At 42.3% G+C, this 23,885-nt stretch overlaps 1 protein-coding gene across 1 annotated transcript in view; it reads right to left on the minus strand.

Moving 5' to 3' along the window:
• Positions 1–23,885, minus strand: part of lig1 (ligase I, DNA, ATP-dependent) — a 99,046-nt gene that overhangs the window by 47,935 nt on the left and 27,226 nt on the right. Inside the window, exons 8-14 of the mRNA XM_034104894.2 lie at positions 20,567–20,653; positions 16,810–16,866; positions 16,085–16,143; positions 1,462–1,575; positions 1,170–1,336; positions 722–798; positions 391–482 (exon numbers count right to left, since the gene is read on the minus strand). Of these exons, the coding sequence (XP_033960785.1) occupies positions 391–482; positions 722–798; positions 1,170–1,336; positions 1,462–1,575; positions 16,085–16,143; positions 16,810–16,866; positions 20,567–20,653 (653 nt within the window). The remainder of the gene's footprint in view (positions 1–390; positions 483–721; positions 799–1,169; positions 1,337–1,461; positions 1,576–16,084; positions 16,144–16,809; positions 16,867–20,566; positions 20,654–23,885) is intronic.

A 23,885-nucleotide genomic window follows, 5' to 3' on the forward strand; every position in this document is an offset into this window, starting at 1 on the left:
AATCATTTGGATTGTCAATGTTGTGAATTTCTTATCTTTTTTTCGATCTGGAAAAAGGGATCCCTTCTATGTTGCTACGCCTGATGTCCCTTCCATTTTCTTTCTGTTAATTGTGGCGTTTCTCTGGAGAGTTTCTCCTCGTGCACAGCCAGGGTCTTAGTACAGAGGGTGTCATCGGTTGTACACACAGTTAAAACCCCTGACACAAATGTGTTATTTGTGATATTGGGCTATTTCGAAAACTGATTTATCCGATTGCCTTTAGGAAGGGATCTCTCTGAGGCCAGTGCAAACAGAAGATTAAACTGGTCCAATGTGAAGATAGACCCCTGACTGTTGTTTTAAAAACAGAAATAAATGGAGAAACTATCCTTTAAAATGCAATATTACCTTGTCCAGGGGGGGTGAGGCACACAGCCTGGCTCAGTGCTGATAGGACGCTCTGCTCAGCCAGGCCGATCCTCAGCTTCCCAGCCAGGGACCTGTCAATCAAAACCACAAGACCCACAGCTGTAAGCGCCAACGCCCATTAAACACCTGCTGCCAAAGACTGCATGCTTGAACATACACACCAGGAGTAAAGACAGCATCTGTGCATCTATATGGACTGTGGTCACACACACACATTAATGTCTGTGCGTGTGTGTGTGTGTGTGTGTGTGTGTGTGTGTGTGTGTGTGTGTGTGTGTGTGTGTGTGTGCGTGTGTGAGTGTTATTTTACCTGACGATGTAGCGCGCCTCGGAAAAACGGCATGCCACAAAGAGGCCTTTGATGATGTCGATTTTCTTATTCATGGCCTGAGGCAGACGGGAGGAAATTGAGATTCACAGAGGAAGAGACAGAAGAGACAGAATGCAAAAAGACTGAGGTCATTGGCGAGTACAAACTCCATGTTCAAACCAGAGTATAAAAAAAAAAGGCACAGCAGGAATGAAAAGGGAAGGAATGAGTATGAGGAATTCCAGCTAGGTGACGACTTATTCACAGGCTGAGAGATTACCCTCTGCCCTCTGAAGGACACTCATAAAGTAATAATTCAGAGTTCGATACACAATCACATTTCCTTTCTTTTCCCCTCTGGACCCAAAAACTAAGAGCCAAATAGAGTGACAACAATATTCGTCCAGGCCGGCTCTCCTCCTAATGGAAATGTTATTCTCCGGCTCACCGAGTTCCCACTCATGCTGCCGATTTCCTTCAATTTCCTGAACACGCCCCCTGCCGTCAGACTGGCCGGCTGGAACATTATGCGCTGGTTGCTACGGGAACTCTCGGCCACAAGACCCAGATCTCCTTTCTCCTGCGCATCTGCCTTGATTTTGTCCAATTGTCGCCCTGGAAACAAGAGTGAGGCGGTAAATAGCAGCCGCATCGCCGACTGATGAGCGATGGGGCGCCATTAGCAGTTAGGCTGAGGATCCACAAGCGGGTGTTTGGGTGCAAATGTGTGTGTGTGTTACCAGTGGCTTGAGCGACAGCTTTCATCAGCACCGTCTCTCCAACACCGAGCTCCAGCCCCAGGTAGGCGGGCCCCAGCTGGTTCAGACACAGGTACACGCAGCACAACAGGTCGTCTGGGGAAACAACACACACACACACACACACACACACACACACACACACACACACACACACACACACACACACACACACACACACACACACACACACACACACACACACACACACACACACACACACACCCACACACACACACACACACACACACACACACACACACACACACACACACACACACACACACACACACACACACACACACACACACACACACACACACACACACACACACACACACACACACACACACACACACACATTTAATCACACAAACATACATAGATTCGACACACAAAATGATATTATTTAAATGGGGAGAAACTGGGGAGAGAATCGATCTGAAACTCACGAGGCAGAGACACCAGATGCAAGGATTTGAAGTCAAAGGTTACAACACATCTCAAATACTTAAGACATACCAATAAGTAAAGATTCATTGGCTTTGATTCCCGGACAAGAAAAGGCTCAATGTTCCGGAGAAGTAGGTTTTATTTCCATATATTATTTAGGAATGTCGCAATATACCGGTTCAGACAATAATGTGATGTTTAAATTAACATTAAAAATGATAAATATGTGTAGTCATCTAGTACATATGGATGTGTACATGTTGGATTAGGACTTAGTAACGTGTGCTTGCCTTTATGCTTAATATATCTACTCATCTTATTTTGCCTTTTATCTACACTGAAGCGTTGCTGTAAATGTTCCCGCTTGCTTGCTTTTAATTAAGAAAATAATCAGTATTTGAGTGATTGTGCAGTAACATTTGAAGCTGGAGTGCATCTTGCTCACAAACCCACAATACGAAAACTAGTTTCTTAAGATCCGTCTAGCTCGTAAACGAGCGTAATATCTCTTCTTTTAATCACCATCCACTTTGCCAACCTCCCCGAGCGCAAATCAGTGCTTTCATTTCCCAAAGATGAGCCAAAACGTACAGTAAAAAAAGTTACGTTTAGATTCTACTAAATGCATTATTTATAAATGTTTTCAATGTTATATACTTTATTAATCCCAAATTGGGAAATGATGTTGTTCCAGCAGTGGCATGTAAAGGCTTTGGACACGTCATTATTTAGATCACAATCATCTCCAGCAAACTTGGGACGCAATAAACAATATATTAAAGGAGACATGTCATGGCCATTTCCACTGCTCATAATTCCATTGTTGAGGTCGACTAGAATAGATTTATATTGTGCAATTTTCCAAACTCACATTGGTTTCTTAAACAGCATCTCTGTAAACTACGTGTATTCACTGCATTTCACTCTCTGCCTTTAACGGCTCGCTGTAGCTCCAATAGCTCCAGCCCCCCCCCTCCCTGTGAGCACAGTGTGCTCTGATTGGTCGGGACGTTGTGAATCGCGCTGAGCTCCGTGGAGGTGTTGTTTCCTTGTTTAGCGACAGCCAAACTCACCCTGAGCACACACAAAGTCACAGCCGAAGTGAAAACAATAAGTGCGGCTTGATATTGAGTAAGAGAAAGGTTGATAAACGCTGTGAGAATGGGTCTTGTTGCGAGGTAGGGGTGTTTACAACCCAACTCCTCACCGCGTGTTGTTTTGACGAGTCCTGCTTGAAATCATAACAGGGAAGGAATTAGAAGACACCAGGATACCAGTTAAACAATAATCCGTTTTAATTAAACAAAGTAGTAATAATAATGCAATACGATATAATATAATACATTACTATACAATTCAAAGAATCATATAAGCAATGTGTGGAGTACTCCCGCCCTTATTCACGCCCTGCGGACATCCTATCGTCTTGTCAGTGCATGAAGAGAGGCCCAACCACCAGAAAAACATTTCCCTAATACAAAAGAAGGGGTGGCGTTTCATTGGGGAGATACCAAAACGCTATCTCACAGGGAAATCAGCGTCTGGCAGCTTTGAAAGCCACAGGTGTTGGGAAGGCACCCCATTAAAACTCAAGGAAAATGCCCCTCCCCATTTGTAAAGCCTATCGATGGTTTAACCCAGAAAACATTATCAGGGATAATCTTTACACTCCAAACAGAAATCACCCTTAATTCTGCATCTTCCTTCTTCACAAATAGCTTAAAACACTCTTTTGATAAACAGTTAAACAGTCAAAGAAAAAACTATTGTGCTCATCTATTTCTAACAAAAAAGGGAACATTGTTTCAGAAATCTATAAAAAACCTCTCTATATTGGAGAGGAAAAATTTACCTTTTGTTCCTTCAACTATTAACACACAGGAATGTATAAACTCACACATATACTCATTCAAGATACATAGATTTCCTTAAAACCTGGCCTGCCAGAGATCTCAAACAGAATTTCCTCTCCCCTGGCCCACTCACCCTGTGCTGCATACCTCGACCTCCCCCACTGCAATAAAACTTATTTTTTACAGCCCTTTGTCTCTCGCCATTTTAGTCCTCACATTTATGAAAGGATCAAAACAGAGAAATCACTATAAAACACAAACACAGGTATTGCTTGAACAGTATTCACTTAACTGCTACTATTTGATAATTACCAGGGAACTCAACAGACCTCTTTTAGTGTCTGGAGATTGCAACAAGACTTTCTGCCCTTTTACATATATCACACTTCTTTGGTACAATATCTCACATCAATTTCCACAGTCTGCAGAGAGAATTTCCCAACTGTCTGTTATCAGCCTGCAGCCAGGGAGGAGAAATCAGCAGAGCTGCCTGCACTGAGTGTGTGAGGAAGTCCGTGGATTGGTCAATTTGGACCAATCAGCAGGGGCTTACGCCCCGTCTACACTACAGGCATCGAAAAATGCTTTCAACGCTTCGCCCATTCACTTGAATGGGGTGACGTAGTTGATTTTGAATCTTCGCCGAACTGCATTGTGGGGAGCATGGCATGGCTTTGCAAGCATCACGAGCATCTATCGGCATCAAAAGTTGAACAATGTTCAACTTTTGAGGCTCGATGCGTGGCATCAGCCAATCAAATCCCGCATATGCAAATCTGACAGTACAAGCGCTAGCCAATCAAACCGCGTGTATGCTGGGAGAGACTACGCAGGTCATTTCCTCATATTCAAAAAAATGGAGCGGTAGTGAATCACCCGGTGCTGTATGATCCGTCTCTGTTCATCTACCGGGATACAAACCGGAGGAACCAGGCATGGAGCGAGGTGGCAGAGACAGTGGGTGAAACTGGTAGGTTTTCGCCTGTTTGGGGAGTTTATATCCAGTTTACTTCGTTTTAACATTGCTATTGCTTTGTATGCCGGGGGCGGGCGGGAGATTCCTGATTGGTTGTTGGGCGCGAGAAATCGCCAAGCCTCAGACACGCCCAGCTTCAAGATTTTTGTATGCCTGTCGTGTAGACGGACCGTTAACGTAACGGCTCAGCGGATTGGTCCATTTCATTCCGGGTACGGGTTGACATCATGCCGTACCCGGAAAAATCAAATGGACAATGACGTATCTCCAACGAGGCGTTTTGGGGAGGTCTTCTCTGTGTTACACAGGGTGTACTTTGAGGGTTTGTGACTCTGCACACCGTTTACATGCAGAAAAACCTTCATAACACACAAGGGGACGGGTAATAACCGGAAAAGCATGACATGTCTCCTTTAACTATCTTCTAGATTAATCATTTGATCAATAAAATGTCAATAGTGAAAATCACAATATTTAAAAAACAAACACTTATTTTCTTTACTTCCGTTATACCTTTCTGGAAGCATTATAACTGTGAAAGTCTGACACACACACACACACACACACACACACACACACACACACACACACACACACACACACACACACACACACACACACACACACACACACACACACACACACACACACACACACACACACACACACACACACACACACACACACACACACACACACACACACACACACACACACACACACACACACACACACACACACACACACACACACACACACACAACACCCGCCAAAACAGAAGCTCACAAAAATACACAACATCAGAAACCCTCAGACACCCACACAACTCTAAAGGTGCACAAAACCAAAGACATATGGTCAGACGCAACACCACACACCCACCCCCCACACCCACACACCCCCCCACACCTTTGCAGACAACACCCCCCAAAACAGAACTGAAGCTCACAAAAATACACAACATCAGAATCCCACGGGTACACACACACACACACACACACACACACACACTCACATCAATGAACTGACTCATCCTCCAACTTTTATGTGCAACCTGGCTTCATCATCATCTCGTTGATAGAGTGGCTGGCAGCCAGCTGTCTGTGTAGCTACATCAGGATGCATTATGGGAGAGATAAGATAGCATTTACCTGGAGAAAGCAGCAGAACGGAGCGGAGCAGGTTCGACAGCGTCTCGATGTTCCTCAGTCTGGGAAATGACAAGAGGATTGCTTTGAGACAAAAAAAGACGAGTTAAACGAATGTTAAAGCCATCCTGTAAAGACTGGGAGGCGGGAAATGAGATCAGAAACGGAAGCTGGGGGGGGGGATACAAGTCATCGTGAGGCGCTTGCCATTTAGACTCCCAGAAGATCTAAAGGAACTCTCTTAGGGTTTTCAATTTGAAGGCAAGAGACTTCGGTTACAAATCATCCTTTAAAAACGTCTGATCGTACATTTCCTTCAACAAAGCGTGTATTTTCACATCATTTCCTTGCTCAAGAGTTGTAGAGTCAGTGTACGGTGAATACAAATTGATAACCATGATTAAAGGAAACCCAAGTGTGAATAAAGCAGTTAAAATTAATTCTTGAGCATTCCTAGAAAGTCACCTAATTGTACATTTTCCTTTCACGTTCCCCGCCCTCCGGGACTGCTTCCCTCCCTTAGCTCGCCGGTAACAAACGTCTCTAATTATATTCCAGACATTCCCAGCTGGAAGCATGCATGGTAATTTCTGTAGAAGTGCTTTGGTCTATACTGTATCATTTGAACAGAGCAGCAATCACTTCTCCCTCAAATGGGGTTTTCCTCGTTCAGGGAAAAACAGTAAAAAAAAAAAAAAAAAACGTTTCCGTCTGTGTGGAGCTCTTACCTGCCAGACTCCTCTTCAATCTTCTCAAAGGTGCGAGCCACCGCCAAGTACGGCACTCTGGAGAGAGATGAGCGAGTAGTTAGCAGGCGAAGCATTCACACACACACGCTTTGAAATGCACAGCGTTTACCTGACTCGGCTGTTCGGAGCGGAGAGCAATTAGTGCAACAGTAGAGTGAGCTTTGATTGAGGGTTGTCAAAAACTCATTATACAGTAGCAACAGTGTGGAGGACGAAGGTCAGCGCTGCCACGGAGGGACAAATTGTGTCCTTCAAATAACGGTTGATGTGCAAAAAGAATCTAATTCGGCTCCATACGGGGAAGGTAGAGAGTTCTTTTAGACGCCTTAAGAAGAGACATTTTCTGTAGATCTTTGCTTTCATGAATCACGAGGTTTGAATTCTCTGTAATCAGTAGGGCTGTCCCGAATACCATTTTCGGGCTCCGGATATTCGGTCGTAATCGGTAGCGAATATTCGGCCCGCGGGGGGCAAACCGCTTCAACGCGTGTATTTTAGTGTATTAAGGGCATTCCTTTTTTTATTCTACAGTATTGTTGGTTGATAGTTATTTGTTGATGTAACCCAATTGTGTTCTTTGAAATTGAAAAGGATATCGCATTGTGTTTGTTAGTTACTTTCGTTGAGGTTGTATATGTCTTAAGTGTAATTGGGCTTTCCTATTTATGGACATGCTTTTATTTTGAAGGAGAGGTAGCGCTGTTGACAGGAAGTTGTTGTTGCTATGGAAACAACGTGACGGAGATTAACGGAGAAAAGTAATATCTACATATAAAGACGGAGAAAGTAAACGCTAACGTTTATGGTTAAGTGTTAGCACCCCCCGAACAAGCTCTTACGTTGATATTGAAGATTTCAATCAATTCGGAAAAAAAACGGGGGAAAACAAACAAAACGAATGTCCGAATAACGAAATTGAAACCCGAATAGAACTCCAACGGACGAATATTCGGGTACAGCCCTAGTGATCAGGGCTGCACAATAATCCCAATTTAATTGATATAGCAATGTGGAAAAGTTCAACATCTGAATCCTGAGAAGCAGCATATTTGTGAAAAAGCTTTATCTGGAACATAAGCTCACCTCAATCTTGGTGACTGTTTGAAGGATTTGTTACTTTTTGTATATCAGCAGTAAAAAGTGAAAACAAAAATCGACTGTACTGATTTTAACTCGTTTTCTTTTGGTGCAAGAAAGATGATATCAAGCAACCAGTCATGCCAACATTAATCACACTGTAATCTGAGTTTGTTTTTTTATTTGAACTGTATCGTCATGCTATATCTTAGATATTTTATTTAAGTGTATTTGAAGTGTACTAAGTATTATGTTCGTACCTGTATTTAAATCAGGCTTTATAATTAGTTGAGTGACCGAGATCATAAGTGTATTTCAAGTGTGCTATGTATTCATTTATTGAGCTGTACTTAAATCAGGTTTTAAAATTGTTTGACTGATATCATGCAATGTTATTATTTATTGATTGTTATGAACCTGCCTGAGCACCACAGATGGAAATAGCTATAATCTGGCATATTGCATCTCCTCTCTTTGCTGAGATTAATGTTTGTGTATGCATGGTCCTTCTATAAATAAATACAAACAAACTTAAATGTATTATATTTCATTATTGGGCATTCACGTGGCGTAACTGTGTATTCTACTTCTCTCCAAAAAGTATTGAGATCTAAAACAGGACTTTTCTGATATCCAGAGATAAAACAATCCATGGATTAGCAGAGTCAGCAATAACCTGGAAGGGAATTGGTAACTATTTTGATGATTACATGTTTCTGTCCGATTTAGGGAAAATGCTAAATGTGGCGTAGTTCCAGACGCTGTCAGGCTTTGCTGCTTTTGTCAATTGTATTTGCTAGCTAACCTTTTTGTTTTGGGTTATGGATTAAATTATTTTACAATTTCATAGGAAATTACCTTGCAGGCCTGATGTGGTAAAACACATGAGGTAAATCCCTGTCCGCTCACATCTGAACACACTCCCATTAAACTACCACAGTACTGCCGAATATCCCAGCAAGTAGGAAGCACAGATCAGTGAAATGCATTAGAGACGTTGTCCCCCAAATTAATATACATGTGTGTGGGGTAATATAATCATTTAAAACATATAGTCTTATACTCGGATGTATCTTTAAGACTGTAAATTGTATTTTTTAAGTCATGTATGTGTTTAACAATGACGGAGAAATCTGAAAGCAGTCCGTCATTTTGACAGATTAGAACAAACCCTCAACAGCTCTCTCCCTCTCTCTCTCTCCCCCCCTCTCTCCCCCTCTCTCTCTCTCTCCTGACAGCCTGTCAGTATCTCATGCAGCTCACTGATCCAGTAATGAGTGACCCGACAGTGAAGAATACATATATTTATAATAACTAGTTTATCTTGTTCCAGAGGTAGATAAATAGCTAAGTGTGTTCGGTCTGACTCCTGTGTGTTTCGTCCCGCTCACCGGTCCGGCGGGCGGAGCTGCAGGATTACGGCTTCACACACGTTGCAGACCGCTATTAAAACACACCTTAAAATAATGCCAGACCGGTGAAGCCATGTTGGCGAGCTTGTTTTGCCGCACACAGAGAAAAGTGTCATGTATTTTCACGTCATGCGATCGGCTCTCGCGATCGGCAATGTTTTAGAGAGCACCGATCGATCGGTAGAGAGTGAGTATCGGCCGATCTCGATCGGAGCATCCTAATTGTTCCAAACCTAACTTAGCCGTACAAATCATTGAAATGTCTGGGAGCTTTTGCTTTACGCTGCAGGCGCTCCCGCGAGGTGCAGTGGGCATGCATAACACGGCGCTACAGTCACGAGCCCGACGGGTAATAATCATGATGTATAATAAGAACTGGATACAGCGTGGGAGGCGGGGCCTCGTTCATTCCTATGAGAGTTGCTCATTGGCGCATGAAGACAAAATAGCCCAACTTTTGAGAGAGCGAAACGTCAAGAAAGTATTCATATAATCCGTTCTCATCGTGGGTAAAGGTAAGACTCATGTAGTACTGAACACATTAACGTGCCGAGGAGAATAACGTTATTAGCACATTTTACAACTTGACGACCGAATGTTTTTAATAAGGGCTATACAAATGTTCATACTGGGTAGTTTATTTAGTTTAAAAAAAAATTATCCATCGATTTACAGATGTCTCTTTCCCAATGTTAGGTAATGGGAAAAAGTCTTTCCGGGCCCAGCGACTGATACGGAAGTGTAGTACCGCCGTTTGGCCACAACTCCTCAGAGTCCGGCGCACTTCCTGGGGGCTTGGTAATGATGGATTTTGACGGACATTTTAAGATCCTGACGTGCAGCGAAAAAGTCTAGCGCCACCACTGGTTGAGGGTTTACATTGCAGGAGGGTAAAGCAAGTGTAAAAGGGGGGATATGCAAATGGTTACGGACGAGGGGGTTTTGTGTTTTAATGATGGGGATGTTTAGATGATGCCTAAGGGAATGTAAGGGTGGGACCAGTTGGCTTTTCTCTCCTACATAGTGTCACTGTAAGCTGTGTTTTCTCTATCCTCTGAGGATGAAGTTACTCTGTTCCTACATTTGGGATTGATTTTACTTGTATATTGACTTTCTTTATTAAATATAACAAAAGCCAAACTTTGTCCATGAATCATTTATCAGGTTCTCTTAAGAATTTCCTCCACAGGCTGTTTCACTTGAGAGCTGAGTAGAAGTCTAAGTAATAGTAAAAAGACGTACTTCTGGCCTTGCTTCCAGCAGGCGTGCTCCACAGATGGTAGTTCTGGTCGGGCCGGATTGTAGTCCGTTGGTCCTGAGGTTGACTCCCTGAGCGAAAAAACAAACGACAAACATAATAAAGGAGTCTGAAAGAACGATCGGGACTCTGTGCAGTGAGATCAAATCAACATTTATCAAAGCCCCAAATCAACAAGAAATGCCTCAAAGGCGGTAACAAAGCAAACACTAAAACTAACGTCATAGCATAACAATTATAAAAACATTAAACAACATTACACATCAACATAAGGTATTGCCACGGGATAAAAGCAGTGTTCCCCACAGAATTTGATTATATTTGTGGGGGTACTGCACCCCCCCACCTTAACCTATTTGGGTGACCACGCATCCACCCCCCCCCCCCTCAAATATAGAACAGCTGTACAAGAGAGCCATCAAGGGGTTTGACAGAAAGCCTTATTCACACCACCACTGTACCATCCTTGAAGAACACAATTTCTTGAGTTTTGACAATTTAAAGTCTTTTAAAAAAGGTATGTGTTTTTCTTATACATGTTTTTATGGACTGCCCCCCCCCCTTAGGGGAGTTCATCCACAAAAGAGACACTGGACGCTGCACTAGGTCAGAAACCAGAGGAGACTGTGAAGTCCACCACAGACGGACCACATTTGGACAAAATGTCCTCTCCGTTAAAGGCAGCTCGTTGTGGAACAGCCTCCCAGCTGAGATACGGGATTGTCCCTCTCTCAATAGCTTTAAAGGTCAACTCAGAGAATGGTTGAGAAACAAACAGAAGTCCTCTTGCACTTTAGGTAGCTCTTGTATCTCCTCCTGCACTTTATATGTCGTAGCTGCTACATTGTACTGCCATGTGGTAAATGCTTGTATATGCTGCTCATGCTCTTTCTGCATATCATGTATTTATTTTTGCTATAAATGTCATGTTCTTATATGTTGTACGTGACGGACTACGGGTGGAAATTAGCTCAAATCCGGCATGTTTACGTTTTAAAGCATTATGTGTTTTAAATGTTCATCGATGTGCATTGTCCCTCTTCAAATAAACGATTAAATAAAAATAAATGAAATAAGAAAATACATGCGAGTTCATGGCTACTGCAGACAACGCTTGTTGCTCTGTGTTGTTAATGAGTGAGACACCGGAGTTGAGGATCTGTGGGGTTTATTCTCCCAAAAATATCATTACAATTTAGGCGTTTAGCAGACGCCTCATTCCAAAGCGACTTACAACGACGTTCTCCCCGGAGTAACTGAGGGCGTACTCAAGGGCACACTAGTGGTGGTGTTCCAGGCGGGATTTGAACCTGCAACCTTCTGATCATCAGCCCACCTCACTATCCATTAGACCACCAAAATAAAAAAATAAAAATGTTTAAAAGGAAGACAAATGCGAAGAGATGGGTTTTGAGTTTGCTTTTTAAAGTTACCGTACTTTTCGGACTATAAAGCGCACCTGCATATAAGCCGCAGCAGCTAAATGGTCCGTCTGTCTTGCTCGTTCTGTCTCTCGGTTCCACTTTTACTTTGGCGCGCTACCTGTCTCACTCTTTTCCGGCCTCCATCTTTTCCTGCTGGAGCCCGCCGCTTAAAGGTGGCGGGCGCGGACCGGTCATAGAGCCCATAGCGTTAAAGGTGGTTAATTTGACTTGTAAAATCCATAGATTTAGGAGGTTCCCTAGTGGCCGTTAGCTGTACAAAGAAAATGGGGAAAAAAGTCGCGGCTTATATTCCGAAAAGTATTGAAGTCAAAGGTTACAACACATCTCAAATACTTAAGACATACCAATAAGTAAAGATTCATTGGCTTTGATTCCCGGACAAGAAAAGGCTCAATGTTCCGGAGAAGTAGGTTTTATTTCCATATATTATTTAGGAATGTCGCAATATACCGGTTCAGACAATAATGTGATGTTTAAATTAACATTAAAAATGATAAATATGTGTAGTCATCTAGTACATATGGATGTGTACATGTTGGATTAGGACTTAGTAACGTGTGCTTGCCTTTATGCTTAATATATCTACTCATCTTATTTTGCCTTTTATCTACACTGAAGCGTTGCTGTAAATGTTCCCGCTTGCTTGCTTTTAATTAAGAAAATAATCAGTATTGAGTGATTGTGCAGTAACATTTGAAGCTGGAGTGCATCTTGCTCACAAACCCACAATACGAAAACTAGTTTCTTAAGATCCGTCTAGCTCGTAACGAGCGTAATATCTCTTCTTTTAATCACCATCCACTTTGCCAACTCCCCGAGCGCAAATCAGTGCTTCATTTCCCAAAGATGAGCCAAAACGTACAGTAAAAAAGTTACGTTAGATTCTACTAAATGCATTATTTATAAATGTTTTCAATGTTATATACTTTATTAATCCCAAATTGGGAAATGATGTTGTTCCAGCAGTGGCATGTAAGGCTTTGGACACGTCATTATTTAGATCACAATCATCTCCAGCAAACTTGGGACGCAATAAACAATATATTAAAGGAGACATGTCATGGCCATTTCCACTGCTCATAATTCCATTGTTGAGGTCGACTAGAATAGATTTATATTGTGCAATTTTCCAAACTCACATTGGTTTCTTAAACAGCATCCTCTGTAAATCCGTGTATTCACTGCATTTCACTCTCTGCCTTTAACGGCTCGCTGTAGCTCCAATAGCTCCAGCCCCCCACCCTCCCTGTGAGCACAGTGTGCTCTGATTGGTCGGGACGTTGTGAATCGCGCTGAGCTCCGTGGAGGTGTTGTTTCCTTGTTTAGCGACAGCCAAACTCACCCTGAGCACACACAAAGTCACAGCCGAAGTGAAAACAATAAGTGCGGCTTGATATTGAGTAAGAGAAAGGTTGATAAACGCTGTGAGCATGGGTCTTGTTGCGAGGGTAGGGGTGTTTACAACCCAACTCCTCACCGCGTGTTGTTTTGACGAGTCCCTGCTTGAAATCATAACAGGGAAGGAATTAGAAGACACCAGGATACCAGTTAACAATAATCCGTTTTAATTAAACAAAGTAGTAATAATAATGCAATACGATATAATATAATACATACTATACAATTCAAAGAATCATATAAGCAATGTGTGGAGTACTCCCGCCCTTATTCACGCCCTGCGGACATCCTATCGTCTTGTCAGTGCATGAAGAGAGGCCCAACCACCAGAAAAACATTTCCCTAATAAAAGAAGGGGTGGCGTTTCATTGGGGAGATACCAAAACGCTATCTCACAGGGAAATCAGCGTCTGGCAGCTTTGAAAGCCACAGGTGTTGGGAAGGCACCCCATTAAAACTCAAGGAAAATGCCCTCCCCATTTGTAAAGCCTATCGATGGTTTAACCCAGAAAACATTATCAGGGATAATCTTTACACTCCAAACAGAAATCACCCTTAATTCTGCATCTTCCTTCTTCACAAATAGCTTAAAACACTCTTTTGATAAACAGTTAAACAGTCAAAGAAAAAACTATTGTGCTCATCTATTTCTAACAAAAAAGGGAACATTGTTTCAGAAATCTATAAAAAACCTCTCTATATTGGAGAGGAAAAATTTACCTTTTGTTCCTTCAACTATTAACACACAGGAATGTATAAACTCACACATATACTCATTCAAGATACATAGATTTCCTTAAAACCTGGCCTGCCAGAGATCTCAAACAGAATTTCCTCTCCCCTGGCCCACTCACCCTGTGCTGCATACCTCGACCTCCCCCACTGCAATAAAACTTATTTTTTACAGCCCTTTGTCTCTCGCCATTTTAGTCCTCACATTTATGAAAGGATCAAACAGAGAAATCACTATAAAACACAAACACAGGTATTGCTTGAACAGTATTCACTTAACTGCTACTATTTGATAATTACCAGGGAACTCAACAGACCTCTTTAGTGTCTGGAGATTGCAACAAGACTTTCTGCCCTTTTACATATATCACACTTCTTTGGTACATATCTCACATCAATTTCCACAGTCTGCAGAGAGAATTTCCCAACTGTCTGTTATCAGCCTGCAGCCAGGGAGGAGAAATCAGCAGAGCTGCCTGCACTGAGTGTGTGAGGAAGTCCGTGGATTGGTCAATTTGGACCAATCAGCAGGGGCTTACGCCCCGTCTACACTACAGGCATCGAAAAATGCTTTCAACGCTTCGCCCATTCACTTGAATGGGGTGACGTAGTTGATTTTGAATCTTCGCCGAACTGCATTGTGGGGAGCATGGCATGGCTTTGCAAGCATCACGAGCATCTATCGGCATCAAAAGTTGAACAATGTTCAACTTTTGAGGCTCGATGCGTGGCATCAGCCAATCAAATCCCGCATATGCAAATCTGACAGTACAAGCGCTAGCCAATCAACCGCGTGTATGCTGGGAGAGACTACGCAGGTCATTTCCTCATATTCAAAAAAATGGAGCGGGTAGTGAATCACCCGGTGCTGTATGATCCGTCTCTGTTCATCTACCGGATACAAACCGGAGGAACCAGGCATGGAGCGAGGTGGCAGAGACAGTGGGTGAAACTGGTAGGTTTTCGCCCTGTTTGGGGAGTTTATATCCAGTTTACTTCGTTTTAACATTGCTATTGCTTTGTATGCCGGGGGCGGGCGGGAGATTCCTGATTGGTTGTTGGGCGCGAGAAATCGCCAAGCCTCAGACACGCCCAGCTTCAAGATTTTTGTATGCCTGTCGTGTAGACGGACCGTTAACGTAACGGCTCAGCGGATTGGTCCATTTCATTCCGGGTACGGGTTGACATCATGCCGTACCCGGAAAAATCAAATGGACAATGACGTATCTCCAACGAGGCGTTTTGGGGAGGTCTTCTCTGTGTTACACAGGGTGTACTTTGAGGGTTTGTGACTCTGCACACCGTTTACATGCAGAAAAACCTTCATAACACACAAGGGGGACGGGTAATAACCGGAAAGCATGACATGTCTCCTTTAACTATCTTCTAGATTAATCATTTGATCAATAAAATGTCAATAGTGAAAATCACAATATTTAAAAACAAACACTTATTTCTTTACTGCCGTTATACCTTTCGGGAAGCATTATAACTGTGAAAGTCTGACACACACACACACACACACACACACACCACACAACACACCACACACACCACACACACACACACACACACACACACACACACACACACACACACACACACACACACACACACACACAAACACACACACACACACACACACCACACACACACACACACACACACACACACACACACACACAACACACACACACACACACACACACACACACACAACACCCGCCAAAACAGAAGCTCACAAAATACACAACATCAGAAACCCTCAGACACCCACACAACTCTAAAGGTGCACAAAACCAAAGACTATGGTCAGACGCAACACCACACACCCACCCCCACACCCCACACACCCCCCCACACCTTTGCAGACAACACCCCCCAAAACAGAACTGAAGCTCACAAAATACACAACATCAGAATCCCACGGGTACACACACACACACACACACACACACACACACTCACATCAATGAACTGACTCATCCTCCAACTTTTATGTGCAACCTGGCTTCATCATCATCTCGTTGATAGAGTGGCTGGCAGCCAGCTGTCTGTGTAGCTACATCAGGATGCATTATGGGAGAGATAAGATAGCATTTACCTGGAGAAAGCAGCAGAACGGAGCGGAGCAGGTTCGACAGCGTCTCGATGTTCCTCAGTCTGGGAAATGACAAGAGGATTGCTTTGAGACAAAAAAAGACGAGTTAAACGAATGTTAAAGCCATCCTGTAAAGACTGGGAGGCGGGAAATGAGATCAGAAACGGAAGCTGGGGGGGGGGATACAAGTCATCGTGAGGCGCTTGCCATTTAGACTCCCAGAAGATCTAAAGGAACTCTCTTAGGGTTTTCAATTTGAAGGCAAGAGACTTCGGTTACAAATCATCCTTTAAAAACGTCTGATCGTACATTTCCTTCAACAAAGCGTGTATTTTCACATCATTTCCTTGCTCAAGAGTTGTAGAGTCAGTGTACGGTGAATACAAATTGATAACCATGATTAAAGGAAACCCAAGTGTGAATAAAGCAGTTAAAATTAATTCTTGAGCATTCCTAGAAAGTCACCTAATTGTACATTTTCCTTTCACGTTCCCCGCCCTCCGGGACTGCTTCCCTCCCTTAGCTCGCCGGTAACAAACGTCTCTAATTATATTCCAGACATTCCCAGCTGGAAGCATGCATGGTAATTTCTGTAGAAGTGCTTTGGTCTATACTGTATCATTTGAACAGAGCAGCAATCACTTCTCCCTCAAATGGGGTTTTCCTCGTTCAGGGAAAAACAGTAAAAAAAAAAAAAAAAAACGTTTCCGTCTGTGTGGAGCTCTTACCTGCCAGACTCCTCTTCAATCTTCTCAAAGGTGCGAGCCACCGCCAAGTACGGCACTCTGGAGAGAGATGAGCGAGTAGTTAGCAGGCGAAGCATTCACACACACACGCTTTGAAATGCACAGCGTTTACCTGACTCGGCTGTTCGGAGCGGAGAGCAATTAGTGCAACAGTAGAGTGAGCTTTGATTGAGGGTTGTCAAAAACTCATTATACAGTAGCAACAGTGTGGAGGACGAAGGTCAGCGCTGCCACGGAGGGACAAATTGTGTCCTTCAAATAACGGTTGATGTGCAAAAAGAATCTAATTCGGCTCCATACGGGGAAGGTAGAGAGTTCTTTTAGACGCCTTAAGAAGAGACATTTTCTGTAGATCTTTGCTTTCATGAATCACGAGGTTTGAATTCTCTGTAATCAGTAGGGCTGTCCCGAATACCATTTTCGGGCTCCGGATATTCGGTCGTAATCGGTAGCGAATATTCGGCCCGCGGGGGGCAAACCGCTTCAACGCGTGTATTTTAGTGTATTAAGGGCATTCCTTTTTTTATTCTACAGTATTGTTGGTTGATAGTTATTTGTTGATGTAACCCAATTTGTGTTCTTTGAAATTGAAAAGGATATCGCATTGTGTTTGTTAGTTACTTTCGTTGAGGTTGTATATGTCTTAAGTGTAATTGGGCTTTCCTATTTATGGACATGCTTTTATTTTGAAGGAGAGGTAGCGCTGTTGACAGGAAGTTGTTGTTGCTATGGAAACAACGTGACGGAGATTAACGGAGAAAAGTAATATCTACATATAAAGACGGAGAAAGTAAACGCTAACGTTTATGGTTAAGTGTTAGCACCCCCCGAACAAGCTCTTACGTTGATATTGAAGATTTCAATCAATTCGGAAAAAAAACGGGGGGAAAACAAACAAAACGAATGTCCGAATAACGAAATTGAAACCCGAATAGAACTCCAACGGACGAATATTCGGGTACAGCCCTAGTGATCAGGGCTGCACAATTAATCCCAATTTAATTGATATAGCAATGTGGAAAAGTTCAACATCTGAATCCTGAGAAGCAGCATATTTGTGAAAAAGCTTTATCTGGAACATAAGCTCACCTCAATCTTGGTGACTGTTTGAAGGATTTGTTACTTTTTGTATATCAGCAGTAAAAAGTGAAAACAAAAATCGACTGTACTGATTTTAACTCGTTTTCTTTTGGTGCAAGAAAGATGATATCAAGCAACCAGTCATGCCAACATTAATCACACTGTAATCTGAGTTTGTTTTTTTATTTGAACTGTATCGTCATGCTATATCTTAGATATTTTATTTAAGTGTATTTGAAGTGTACTAAGTATTATGTTCGTACCTGTATTTAAATCAGGCTTTATAATTAGTTGAGTGACCGAGATCATAAGTGTATTTCAAGTGTGCTATGTATTCATTTATTGAGCTGTACTTAAATCAGGTTTTAAAATTGTTTGACTGATATCATGCAATGTTATTATTTATTGATTGTTATGAACCTGCCTGAGCACCACAGATGGAAATAGCTATAATCTGGCATATTGCATCTCCTCTCTTTGCTGAGATTAATGTTTGTGTATGCATGGTCCTTCTATAAATAAATACAAACAAACTTAAATGTATTATATTTCATTATTGGGCATTCACGTGGCGTAACTGTGTATTCTACTTCTCTCCAAAAAGTATTGAGATCTAAAACAGGACTTTTCTGATATCCAGAGATAAAACAATCCATGGATTAGCAGAGTCAGCAATAACCTGGAAGGGAATTGGTAACTATTTTGATGATTACATGTTTCTGTCCGATTTAGGGAAAATGCTAAATGTGGCGTAGTTCCAGACGCTGTCAGGCTTTGCTGCTTTTGTCAATTGTATTTGCTAGCTAACCTTTTTGTTTTGGGTTATGGATTAAATTATTTTACAATTTCATAGGAAATTACCTTGCAGGCCTGATGTGGTAAAACACATGAGGTAAATCCCTGTCCGCTCACATCTGAACACACTCCCATTAAACTACCACAGTACTGCCGAATATCCCAGCAAGTAGGAAGCACAGATCAGTGAAATGCATTAGAGACGTTGTCCCCCAAATTAATATACATGTGTGTGGGGTAATATAATCATTTAAAACATATAGTCTTATACTCGGATGTATCTTTAAGACTGTAAATTGTATTTTTTAAGTCATGTATGTGTTTAACAATGACGGAGAAATCTGAAAGCAGTCCGTCATTTTGACAGATTAGAACAAACCCTCAACAGCTCTCTCCCTCTCTCTCTCTCCCCCCTCTCTCCCCCTCTCTCTCTCTCTCCTGACAGCCTGTCAGTATCTCATGCAGCTCACTGATCCAGTAATGAGTGACCCGACAGTGAAGAATACATATATTTATAATAACTAGTTTATCTTGTTCCAGAGGTAGATAAATAGCTAAGTGTGTTCGGTCTAACTCTTGTGTGTTTCGCTCCGCTCACCGGTCCGGCGGGCGGAGCTGCAGGATTTCTGCTTCACGTTGCATTCCGCTATTTTACTGTCTTTTTCGAACACCTTAAAATAATGCCAGACCGGTGAAGCCATGTTGGCGAGCTTGTTTTGCCGCGAACAGAGAAAAGTGTCATGTATTTCACGTCATGCGATCGGCTCTCGCGATCGGCATGTTTAGAGAGCACCGATCGATCGGTAGAGAGTGAGTATCGGCCGATCTCGATCGGAGCATCCCTAATTGTTTCCAAACCTAACTTAGCCGTACAAATCATTGAAATGTCTGGGAGCTTTTGCTTTACGCTGCAGGCGCTCCCGCGAGGTGCAGTGGGCATGCATAACACGGCGCTACAGTTCACGAGCCCGACGGGTAATAATCATGATGTATAATAAGAACTGGATACAGCGTGGGAGGCGGGGCCTCGTTCATTCCTATGAGAGTTGCTCATTGGCGCATGAAGACAAAATAGCCCAACTTTTGAGAGAGCGAAACGTCAAGAAAGTATTCATATAATCCGTTCTCATCGTGGGTAAAGGTAAGACTCATGTAGTACTGAACACATTAACGTGCCGAGGAGAATAACGTTATTAGCACATTTTACAACTTGACGACCGAATGTTTTTAATAAGGGCTATACAAATGTTCATACTGGGTAGTTTATTTAGTTTAAAAAAAATTATCCATCGATTTACAGACGTCTCTTTCCCAATGTTAGGTAATGGGAAAAAGTCTTTCCGGGCCCAGCGACTGATACGGAAGTGTAGTACCGCCGTTTGGCCACAACTCCTCAGAGTCCGGCGCACTTCCTGGGGGCTTGGTAATGATGGATTTTGACGGACATTTTAAGATCCTGACGTGCAGCGAAAAAGTCTAGCGCCACCACTGGTTGAGGGTTTACATTGCAGGAGGGTAAAGCAAGTGTAAAAGGGGGATATGCAAATGGTTACGGACGAGGGGGTTTTGTGTTTTAATGATGGGGATGTTTAGATGATGCCTAAGGGAATGTAAGGGTGGGACCAGTTGGCTTTTCTCTCCTACATAGTGTCACTGTAAGCTGTGTTTCTCTATCCTCTGAGGATGAAGTTACTCTGTTCCTACATTTGGGATTGATTTTACTTGTATATTGACTTTCTTTATTAAATATAACAAAAGCCAAACTTTGTCCATGAATCATTTATCAGTTTCTCTTAAGAATTTCCTCCACAGGCTGTTCACTTGAGAGCTGAGTAGAAGTCTAAGTAATAGTAAAAAGACGTACTTCTGGCCTTGCTTCCAGCAGGCGTGCTCCACAGGATGGTAGTTCGGTCGGGCCGGATTGTAGTCCGTTGGTCCTGAGGTTGACTCCCTGAGCGAAAAAACAACGACAAACAATAAATAAAGAGTCTGAAAGAACGATCGGGACATCTGTTGCAGTGAGATCAAATCAACATTTATCAAAGCCCCAAATCACAAGAAATGCCTCAAAGGGCGGTACAAAGCAAACACTAAAACTAACGTCATAGCATAACAATTATAAAAACATTACACAACATTACACATCAACATAAGTATTGCCACGGGATAAAAGCAGTGTTCCCCACAGAATTTGATTATATTTGTGGGGGTACTGCACCCCCCCCACCTTAACCTATTTGGGTGACCCAAGCATCCACCCCCCCCCCCCCCCTCAAATATAGAACAGCTGTACAAGAGAGCCATCAAGGGGTTTGACAGAAAGCCTTATTCACACCACCACTGTACCATCCTTGAAGAACACAATTTCTTGAGTTTTGACAATTTAAAGTCTTTTAAAAAAGGTATGTGTTTTTCTTATACATGTTTTTATGGACTGCCCCCCCCCCTTAGGGGAGTTCATCCACAAAAGAGACACTGGACGCTGCACTAGGTCAGAAACCAGAGGAGACTGTGAAGTCCACCACAGACGGACCACATTTGGACAAAATGTCCTCTCCGTTAAAGGCAGCTCGTTGTGGAACAGCCTCCCAGCTGAGATACGGGATTGTCCCTCTCTCAATAGCTTTAAAGGTCAACTCAGAGAATGGTTGAGAAACAAACAGAAGTCCTCTTGCACTTTAGGTAGCTCTTGTATCTCCTCCTGCACTTTATATGTCGTAGCTGCTACATTGTACTGCCATGTGGTAAATGCTTGTATATGCTGCTCATGCTCTTTCTGCATATCATGTATTTATTTTTGCTATATAAATGTCATGTTCTTATATGTTGTATGTGACGGACTACGGGTGGAAATTAGCTAAAATCCGGCATGTTTACGTTTTAAAGCATTATGTGTTTTAAATGTTCATCGATGTGCATTGTCCCTCTTCAAATAAACGATTAAATAAAATAAATGACAATAAGAAAATACATGCGAGTTCATGGCTACTGCAGACAACGCTCTTGTTGCTCTGTGTTGTTAATGAGTGAGACACCGGAGTTGAGGATCTGTGGGGTTTATTCTCCCAAAAATATAATTTACAATTTAGGCATTTAGCAGACGCCTCATTCCAAAGCGACTTACAACGACGTTCTCCCCGGAGTAACTGAGGGCGTACTCAAGGGCACACTAGTGGTGGTGTTCCAGGCGGGATTTGAACCTGCAACCTTCTGATCATCAGCCCACCTCACTATCCATTAGACCACCAAAATAAAAAAATAAAAATGTTTAAAAAGGAAGACAAATGCGAAGAGATGGGTTTTGAGTTTGCTTTTTAAAGTTACCGTACTTTTCGGACTATAAAGCGCACCTGCATATAAGCCGCAGCAGCTAAATGGTCCGTCTGTCTTGCTCTCGTTCTGTCTCTCGGTTCCACTTTTACTTTGGCGCGCTACCTGTCTCACTCTTTTCCGGCCTCCATCTTTTCCTGCTGGAGCCCGCCGCTTAAAGGTGGCGGGCGCGGACCGGTCATAGAGCCCATAGCGTTAAAGGTGGTTAATTTGACTTGTAAAATCCATAGATTTAGGAGGTTCCCTAGTGGCCGTTAGCTGTACAAAGAAAATGGGGAAAAAAGTCGCGGCTTATATTCCGAAAAGTACGGTACTTTGAAGTGTGATGCATGTTCAGGGAAAAACTTACAGTCGCACATCACTCTTATATCACTCTTACACTGCTGTTGCACATCACTCTTATATCACTCTTACACTGCTGTTGCACATAAGGCAGTGATACAAAATAGCCAGAGGCATGAAAAATGCATTTCCTCTCTTTAAGAGTTAGCCAGTGACTGGAATGATAACATGACCTCAAAACGACAGGCAGTTATTCACTGCTTCTGCTTAAAACACATGAACGATTAAAAGCACTGCTTTTTAAAAACGCAGATACTGTGAAGGTGTTCGTTATAATAAGGACAGATTGGCTTAAAGCACTAGAGAGCACTCCTTAACTGCGGCGGCAAAACTTTTTAATAACTTTATCAATTGATAGAGAAGCATTTGATACGAGGAAAAGTCTCTGCATTAAAGGGAAAGCAGACAACGGACATCCGGACCACGGCTCTGGTTTTCCACACTGTAAATGTATATTCCTCTGTATATTTTGCACATTGCTAATAATACATTTCTACCTCATGTATAACTCCACAGCACTGTCACTTTAAATGCTGACACACTGCACATCTTCAAGTTCATGGTCATTCTCTTTATACTTACTTTTCTGTACATTAACATTTCCTGCAAACATGTATTTTCTTATTTGTTAAAATAGCTTTTTTTTATTATTACCATTATACATTTGTTCTTTTTTTCCTTTATTTAATTCCTCTTACTGTGTACTAAATACGCACAAAAACAAATTCCTTGAATGCGTGTAACCACCTTGGCAACCAGCCTGATTCTGAAATAAATAAATACAAATTAACTTTGGTTTCATGTTCCAACTAATTTAGCTTCACGCTGAATATCCGCACGATTAGCTGTTGAGCCGTTTAACATTCATCAAGAGAAGGGGGGCACACCGCCTAATTGACAAGTTCAGTGTGTCTGACAGGTAAACACAGACGTGAATACAAACAGGCAGGCGAGGCATCTACATACTGAGCTGTGTGTAACTTCCTGTTGATTTAGAAATACTTGTATTGGTTTCGTAAGCTCTTAATGGTCTTGGGCGTCAGTATTTATTAGTTTTGCTTTAAACCCTCAGGTCTGTGGTACCTGCCTTTTAATTCTCATTTAATGATATAATAATGTTTTAATCAGATGCAAAGTGAAAACAAAGTGGTGAGGGGTCTTTAAGGAATTACAGAACACCTTGGGGCGGCACAGGGCATTCACTATTTTAAGAGCAAAATCAAGACCCACCTTTTTATTTTGGCTTTTAATTTAAAAGGTATTTTTAAATAACTGTATTCATTTTTATTCTTCCTCATTTATTTGGATTTCTGTTCTTATTTTATTTCATCCTTGTTTTATTGAGTCCTGTGCTTATTGACTTCTTTTGGTTCCAACTGTTTTATCATTACCAGATGCACGCTTCACAACATCAGGAGGATGCGTCCCCAGCTGACCCAGAAAGCCACGCAGGTTCTGGTCCAGGCTCTCGTCACCTCACGCCTAGACTACTGCAGCTCCCTCCTGGCTGA

This window comes from Pseudochaenichthys georgianus, chromosome 17, assembly GCF_902827115.2.
Source record: "Pseudochaenichthys georgianus chromosome 17, fPseGeo1.2, whole genome shotgun sequence".
Taxonomy (NCBI): Eukaryota; Metazoa; Chordata; class Actinopteri; order Perciformes; family Channichthyidae; genus Pseudochaenichthys; species Pseudochaenichthys georgianus.